Source organism: Lepisma saccharinum, chromosome 23 (genome assembly GCF_977018435.1).
Source record: "Lepisma saccharinum chromosome 23, izLepSacc3.1, whole genome shotgun sequence".
NCBI lineage: Eukaryota > Metazoa > Arthropoda > Insecta > Zygentoma > Lepismatidae > Lepisma > Lepisma saccharinum.
Genome location: NC_139251.1, coordinates 50,153,132 through 50,162,121, shown reverse-complemented (window position 1 = coordinate 50,162,121; position 8,990 = coordinate 50,153,132). Strand labels below are relative to the sequence as shown.

The 8,990-nt window shown below is 37.2% G+C and overlaps 1 protein-coding gene across 1 annotated transcript in view; it reads right to left on the bottom strand.

The window, feature by feature from the left end:
* Positions 1 to 3,885: 3,885 nt before the first annotated feature.
* LOC146005500 (uncharacterized) overlaps positions 3,886 to 8,990 on the bottom strand; it is a 37,864-nt gene continuing 32,759 nt past the window's right edge. The window contains exons 8-9 of the mRNA XM_083144745.1: positions 5,708 to 5,818; positions 3,886 to 3,918 (exon numbers count right to left, since the gene is read on the bottom strand). Coding sequence (XP_083000871.1) covers positions 3,886 to 3,918; positions 5,708 to 5,818 — 144 coding nt within the window. The remainder of the gene's footprint in view (positions 3,919 to 5,707; positions 5,819 to 8,990) is intronic.

Sequence of the window (8,990 nt, the reverse complement as noted above, 5' to 3'; positions counted from 1 at the left end):
TCAAGCACAGAAGAAGAGAATGGAACAGACAAGAAAGCAGTATGATGTTAATAAGTTGAAGGATAAGAATCTCCAGGAAACATTCAGGATTGAACTGAGAAATCAATTCCAAGTATTGACCGATGTATATGAGGAAAATGAAACCATTGAAGGAAAATGGACAAAATTGCGATCTGCATTCACAGAAGTAACTGAAAAGGTTCTGGACTTTCAGGATGAAAGGATGAAAGACTGGATGACTGAGTAGACCTGGGAAGAGATTAAAGAGCGAGAAATAATTAAGGAGGCAATGAATTCAAGCAGGACAAGGGCAAGGAAGGCAGAATTGCAAACAAAGTATACAGAGAAGGATCGAGAAGTAAAGAGTAGTTATGGCTGCTTAATACGTGCTACCGTGCTTTAGCACATTGCTAAATTTGTTAAAATGAAAAGAAGGAAGAAGAAAATCTCACAGATGCAACAAGTTTAATGAAGCCACAAAGTGAAATTAAACTTCTCATGTTAAGAGCCTCAACATTTACCAGCGGCGCCACGCCACGTATTTCCCTAACACTGTTAGGGCTATAAGGAATAGCGTACTGTGCTAAAATCTCAACAGCACATTTTCACCCCTTTTTTATCACTCTGCGCATGAATACTGTACACCCCCACTCCTCGATTTGTACGGGGGATAGGGTCTCGGCTTGAGAAAAATCATCTGCTAGCGTGCTACAGGAAGACTCAGCATGGTAAGTGTGCCATCTCAGGATAAGAAGAAAGTCTACGACAACCTATTGCCTTTGTCAGAACAACGTTTTTAATGTCATTTTCAAACGTTCCCTACTTTATCAGTGTAGACTTATGTAATGTTTGTAACATGTCGTATACATTAGCAGCACCTGCAAAAAGTTGGAACGCGAATTGACACTACCCCTTAGCCTTTTATCTATTTCGGTGGTAAGTTGTAAAGATTGCAACTCTGAAACTATAGTCCGTGCCTTTTTTGCTTCCGAAAGTTGAATCTGCTATGTAATATATGTTTAGGAAATTTTAATTTTATCTAAATTACCTGTTTTTAAATGCTAGAAATATATTTCCTTGTTTTTATGTAGCACTTCAATAGTCAAGAAACAAACTTACAGACAGAGTACCATCATTTTTCACCGTCTTCCAGTTCAGACCCAAAAATTTTCTGTGTGGTTCATTGTGTTAAAATCACGTGGTACGTGAAGTGGTGGTCATTGTTGTGAAGGATTAGCTTTATGTTGTTGTTAGAAGTGAAAGTGAGTGTTAGTGTACGATAAATTTGGTGGATTCTTTGCTGCAGCGACCTTTCTCTTCAAGAACACTTGAAGAAAAGTTGGAAATAAAAGTGCTAGGACGGCAGTTGCCAGATTTGGATCTATCGCAAAATGCAGAGGGAGGTAAGAATGCTACGCATAAAAGGCGATTTAATAGAAAACTGTACGATAGTGAACCATGGCTTTGTGGGTGTCAAATTCGAAATGCATTATTCTGTTTTCCTTGCATACTTTTTGGAAGTAATGATTCGTGGTCTAAAGGAGGGGTAAAAGATCTAAGACATTTGTGTGAATATATGAGAAAGCATAGTGAAAGCAAAAAGCACATGAATAATGAGTTAAATTTTGTCTCCCTCGGAACTGTCAACATAGTAACGCATTTAAGCCACGCCTATCTAGAATCGCATAATGAGCAAGTTTAAAAAAAATCGCCACATCTTGTCAAAAATCAGAGACTGCATCAAGTTCTGTGGAGCTTTTTCGTTGACCCTTCATGGCCGGCCACAATGAAACAGATTCCTTCGCAAACCCTGGGGTATTTTTAGGGCTCCTTGATTTTGTCAGCAGTTTAGACAATGCTGTTAAAGAACATCTTGACACCAGCACTGTATTTAAAGGCACTCGATCTCGCCATCCAAGTTCTGGGTTGGAGTCTTGGCCCGGGTATGGGTGTTCTTTGTAATAATGAAATTAATGAAGGGTCATTCACAAAGAATAACTATACCCGGGCCGAGACTCCAACCCGGAAATTCGATGGCGAGATCGAAAGTCGACCACTTAACGTTCGTGGCCACAGAGCCGGCACGTAAGTGTGGGTGGGGATGGGGGGGGGGGGGGGGGGTAGGGGTCATTATAACTACATGAAAAACAGCATCAGTTGTAGCACGTACCTTTGAAAAGTCAGGAGCCCCCGCTGGTAAAGAGTAATGTTCGTAGGGATCAAAGAAATTGGGTAGGCAATCTGTCCCAACAGGCGAAGAAACCCGAAAAAACAAGAAATCTTAAAGAACTATACAACATCACAAAAGTTCTGTCAAGGAAACAGATGCAGATAAATCAACCAGTGAGAAATAAAAATGGCACCCTCCTTATGAATAATCAGAACCAATCGAAACGTTGGAAGGAACCCTTCTCTGCAACCCTTAATCGCTCTGTGGATGCTCAGATAGACCAGAGGAAGAGGAAAATGATAATGAAGATGATGTTGACCCCAGTGCAAGAATTAGGATTAATGTTCCAACAGAAGGAAAAATTAAATATTCCAATATTTTTACTGAAATTACATTTGTTTAAAATATGTGCTTATTTAGTACTTTTTACATGTAAAATATTTCTGAATTTGAATTATGTGTTTAATTTTTAACTTAAGGAAAGCAACCTAACCACACTATCTGCATGTTGCTAGTGTTCGATAGGCCTACATTCTGACTTGGGTGCCACGGAAAAATCTTGAAATACTAAGGCCGCCGTGAAATGGAAAAATTTGGGAAGCCCTGGGTTAGGTACTAAACAAATGTGACTCTTTCTTTGCCAACTTAAAGTAGTAATCTTCAAGCAAATTTGTCCATATTTTTAACCAACTTGTGTAAAATAATAATTACAGCTAATTTTAATTTCCATATTTACTATCAGCACCACCAAAATTATAAAAATTGGCTACATTCATTCATGAATTTGAAGTTAAAATTTTGGGTGTGTCAGCACTTAGGCTATTTTGCACCTATACGGAGTCCAGCCCTTACCATAACTAAAATAACGTAATTGTAATGTCGCATAACTAAAATATTAAAATATTCTGACTTCCTTAAAAGCTGAGGTTGTAAAGGGACACTCAGCACACATAAGGACAATAAACAGGACAACATACAAAATTATACTGACCATAAAAGCCTCGTTAGTCTGCAAAATGCAGTCCAGAGTGTAGTACATGGAAGTGAGGTTGACAATTATGTGTACTATGTGGAAGGTAACCCCTTACACCCTGTGGAAATTGGATGTTACCATAAACATATCTATTACACACATATTGAGTTGATGCATAAGTTCGTAGAGTTTCTTTTCACCATGGCAAAAGCATTTTTATTAGATACTAATTTGAGATGAACAAAAGATATAAATTAATCAGTAATATAGTTTCCTTCATTGTCTATGACTGTCCACCAACTGCTGGAGCAGTTTTTCAATTCAATGCCTGAAGAAATCAGCTCTTTTTGGGGTTAAATACAACGTACATAGTCAAGCCAAGTTTGAAGAGCATTTTTGTCACCAAAGGAGCTTACTTGAAGATTGATGGATTGAGAGCTAAAAATGTAGTAATCGGAGGGTGCAAGATTGGGGGAGTAAGTTGGATGTGGAATAACTACATAACCAAGCTCTTGGATAGCAGCTTTTGTCATGTTAGCAGTGTGGGTGTGTATTATCGTGTCACAGCACTTGTTGCTGTCTTCCTGGCCTACTTGCTGATTTGGTTGTTTTCATTTAAAGCACGCTGTATCCTGAACTTTACCCATGGAATGAAAATGTCACATGTTGGTTGAATGGTCGCAGTTCATTGCATTTGCTAATTCTCTAGTCAACCCATGTGGATCCTCGAGGATTAAAGCATTTAAACTGTCTTCATTAAAGCCAGATGGTCTTCCTGAATGTGGAGAAACACTTAAGTCAAAATGCCTTCTTTGTAATGACAAGACAATTTTCTTGCCCTGCTATCCCCATTGGGATTCTCCCCATACAAGAGACAAATGTTTCTAGCTGCCTTGGCTCATTTTAATCACATATGTTAATTATTTGCAGGGTGTTGCAGGAACATGATAGTTTTACTCTGAATAAGTGCTTTTTGATGGAGCAGCACTATTATGGGGGAAATATGTCTCCTTTGCCCCCCACAAACAAAAAATTACCATGCTTGCCCATCCCTGGAAGAAATCCTGCAGATGTACGTGCCTTCATTTAATTTGTATTTTTACTGTTGAACAATGATATTTATGAAAAATTAAAATGATATTATGTACATACAATTTTCTAACATTATTTTAACAACACTATTAAATACAACTAAACAATTCTGTGTTAGATTCAAAATGACAATGAAATATGAATATATCTGATCCTCAGGAGTAGTGTTGTTGATATGGGCCCTGTAGATCCTGCACTCTGCCTTAAACTCTTTCTGTGCAGTCATAAATTCTTATCATGCCCAAGGCATGACTCGAATCCGGGACGCCGGGCACCATAGTCCAATAGTCTAATCATTTCATAAAATGGGCCCGAGTATGAAAGAAGCTGGAAAGAGCTTCTTTCAAGCAAATGCCACCTGCGATCTTCAGCGGATGTAAAAATCCGCAGATACGAATTCTTCCGGAATCGCAGGAAAGATACTGCAAACACAGCTTTACGCTGAAAGCACCGTTATTGAGAGACGCGGTCTGTCAACGGCCGAAGTTCGAATTTCGTTTAAATAGCTCGGGAGAATATTTTCTTCCCCCAGTTGGTATCTGAAATCTATCGCGTGCACAGTTCGTGCCTCGGAATTATACAAGTTGTTGAACTAGGAAAGTTATGGCGTGAATAGTTGTTACCGAACGTTACAAAAGGAGTTACAGCGAGGAGTAGTACACTATCGGAAAGGAGTTTTATTTCAGGATAGTTTCATCAACGAACCAGCGAGTCGATCGTCACTTCGAATTCTACAGGTAACAAACGTTCCTCTATCCTTTTCTTTCATTTTCTCACACCCTTGCCAGACCAGTCAATTGTAGTGTTTAAAGTTAATCATGAGTGTTGTTCTTATTTCACGGGGCTAGCCCCCTTGCTTGGTTAAGTGTAGACGTAGCTTTTCAGAGTTATACCCCCTCTTATGATACACCTCTCACAGCCAAATTACTTAAAATATCAGGCTTCATATAGCCTATCTACGATACCTTAATTTAAACATTCGGGTGATTGTACGAATTTATATGAAACATCAGTGACATTGCAAATCGAGGAGAACTCCCTTTAATCAAGGGGTTACAGTATAAAACAAACATTTGGGCACATAAAAAAATTACCTAAATCTCACTATGCATTCAATATTTTGTGAAATAAGTAAATCAGTTACAAAGAGAAGGATTTGTAGGATCTAAAAAAAACATCTCTGTAACGAATGAAACAGGTTTTCATGATTACGAGAAGAGAAATGAATGTAAAATACATAATGAAAAATAAATGATAGTATAAGAAGAAACTAAATTATATCTAATGGGTATGCTAGCTGTTGTTTGCAATAAAACATTCATCCTTATTACAGTTTCTGTAGTTTCACTACACAAATTTATAAGGCTGCAATCATGGAGGAGAGTTTTTGTACTTGTGCATGAGCTGTGCAAATGTTATAAAAATGCTTTGAATGTGTTGACACTAAAGGCAACCATTAAGGATTCACTCACCTGCTGTGAACCAGATTGCTGTTGCTCCTGGTTGCTGCTGTTTTGCAGGGATGGTTCGTAGTTGTTTAATATAGCTTTCAGCCTCTCATGCAATGAGGGAGGTGCAGGGTCCTAAGGAAGAATGTCAGTACAGTTTACACAATTGTATTGTTATGTTTAGAATCTGCATTTCAGGTAATAAATTGCATAGGCTTGCAAAATAAAATTTTTGTATAATGTTTAAATAGGTAACCCCTGTGGTGATTTGCATTTCTGGTCTTGACGATTCTCCCTTATTATACACCAACAGTAGTAGTCATCATTTTGGTGTGCTGAATTTAAATCTGCAGACCGTTTTTCCATATCACATATGGATTTTTTACTATGGTGACATATAATATTTATTGACTTACTGATTTTTCATTAATACTCAGCGTCAACCACACTATCAAATGCGTGAAACACTGGCAAGAAACAACAAAATTTTAATAAAACAAGTATGTAACATGAAAATAAATTGTAATCTTGAAGTTGCTTGAAATATACCTTAGGCAAATTAAATTATCTTTTCCTTCGCTTTGTTGCAAATGTTCGCTGTGTTGATTTGTGTTTGTGGTCAGCAGCCATCATGGAGACATCCCACTGACACTGATATCGCATTTCCATCTCCTTAATGTCCTGATAGAATCTCTCTTAATGTTCTTCACTTAGTACAGCACTAAGTCTTTCCTTTTAGACCAATTGAAAATTGCCAAGTGTTTGTCTTTGGTTACAGTTCCATTCACACAAAAAATATGGGAATTTAGTGTACCCTCCTTTCTGTCTCATTAAATTCCACACATCTTCAGATCACAGAACACGTACCACTTATATTCATTTATTTATTTTTACTGAAACTATGGATATAGTTCCATAAGTGATGTTGAAAATGCAATTGGCACTGATGCCAGTTGATTGCCTTTGTGAAGATAAACACCCCTTAGGCCTTTTATGCTAGAGTCAATAAATAGGCACCAGTGTTTTGGTTCCTAGGCAACCAATCAGACCAGGGATATCACAACAGTACACAAGATTATGTTTTTTCTTTTTTAAAAAATCATTTTTCATGATTTCTGTACCAATAAATGTTGTTCCAGCAGCTAAAAGATTATTTTTTCTTTCAGTCTTGACCTCAAAATTTCACTCTTTTCTTTAGTTAGGGCTAAGTCACATACCAAATCATTCAATTATGACTAAGAGAAATATTGTGGATTAACATCTTCTGAATCTGGTGGAAAACTCCCTTCTTCTTCTTCTTCTTCTTCTTCTTCATACTTGAGGTGGATGATGTTTCACTCTCTGGTAATGTTGTTGGTGGTGTTGGAATTGGATCATCTGGTCTATTTGAGACAGATCATATTGCTGATGGTAGATTTGGGTATTAATGTTTTTCTTGTTTTTTGTATTGAACCCAGATATATTAACCAAAATTACAATCATCATAATGGTTTTTTTGCCTATGCAAAACCATTGGAATCCCAAAAGGCATGGATGAATGAACATCGACGTACCAATGTCTGTTACAGATGACATGCTATTGTACAGAGCATTCCCTGACATTCGCTACGAGACTCGGTGGCAAGCGGCCCAGCATCAGCGCTTGTCTTTCCCGGTGAACGGGTCTGTGACAGTCGGTAGAGTCGGCTATTCAAATTACAGTATTCATATTGTGTACTAAATTTGACTACAGAAGGTGTTGAAAATAATGTCCCTCTGCTGCAACACATTGTAGCATCTCCCAAGGAAATTGGCATTTACCTGCAAGTTCGCCTACTGTAATTCTCCCGATTTCTCTTACAAAAATGTCTTTTAACTCACAGATGGTGTGCGGATTGTCTTTGGATATTTTATTTTTTAGATTTTCCCATTTTTCTTTCCACTTTTATTCAGAGCTGACCTTGTTACTCTAAACTCTTTTATGAGGTTTAATATAGTGGTCATATGTGGAACGGGAACACTAGGAAATTTCGTTGCAAAATGTCGTCGCACTTCTCCACAATTCCTCTTTCCAAAGTAACACTCGACAAGAAAAATCCTTTGTTGTAATTTAAAATTTTGTGGTGCCATATTAAGCCACAATATTCAACACACGGACACGACACAACACAACTTCAAAGGAAAGATTATACTGGTGTCAGTCTGTAACGTCAATGGAAAGGGAAAGAGAGCGAAGACAGGGAGAGCAAAAAAACAGACTGTAGCTTGTGAATGTCGTGGACCCGTTCACTGGGAAAGATAAGTGCTGATGCCGGGCAGCTTGCTCCCGAGTCTCGTAGCGAATGTCAGGGAATGCTCTGTACATTTAAGGTCAAAATCTTCTATATACCTGGTCCTCCCCATTGGTGCAGTGGTAGCATTGTCCACTTGTAATCAAGGGGTGCCAGGTTAGATTCCCTGTGGAGGCACATAGTGGTTCGGATCCCACTTTAAACTGTAGGTCCAGTCCCGATTAGCCTTACTGTGCATAAAGTGGACTTAAAGCAACAATCAACAATCTTCTATATACCCTTATTCTCATTTATAAAATTATATCTTTTGGTCATTTTACGTGCTTTTCCACCTCTTAGGTTAATTGTTATGATGAGGATGAATGATGAACTAATGAAATGGTAGATGAGACAAACAGGAATATGCATTAACTAGGAGTGGAACTGACATCTCTGGTTACTAGAGCATTGCACTGACTACTCCACAACATAGACCAACACAATTAATTTTGTGTCTAAATAAGACAAATAATGTTGATTTGATTTTTATGAAAATAAAATAACTAAAATCATAGATGAAAGCTCAACAGAAATGATTCGGTAAAATTAACAGGTAAATGAAAAGAAATTCAAATGGCATATCAAAACATCAACAGATGAATTAATGAGAAATTGGTAAGAACACTCATTTATTAATAGGTCACACAATGTAATATTAGAAAATTATATAAAACACAAATACAACAAAATGAATAAAAGAATTGAAGTAGTGTATTTGAGTCAAAGGATAAGGCAAAGTTGGAAATTATTTAAATGCTAAAGGGAAATAATTAGTAAAGTATCAAAATATATCATTGTAAATTAATTTGGTTGGTGTCAGTTAGTGTAAAATAAGTCAATTATAGAAACTACCATTATCTAAATTAAAAAAAATGTAACCTCTAGAATACCTAAAATGTCAAACATGCAAAGAAAATAAAAAAAAGTGAGAGACATTCCACGAAGAAACTAAATTATTTTTTTGCAAGTACATTTTCTGATCTTCGAGTACATACATT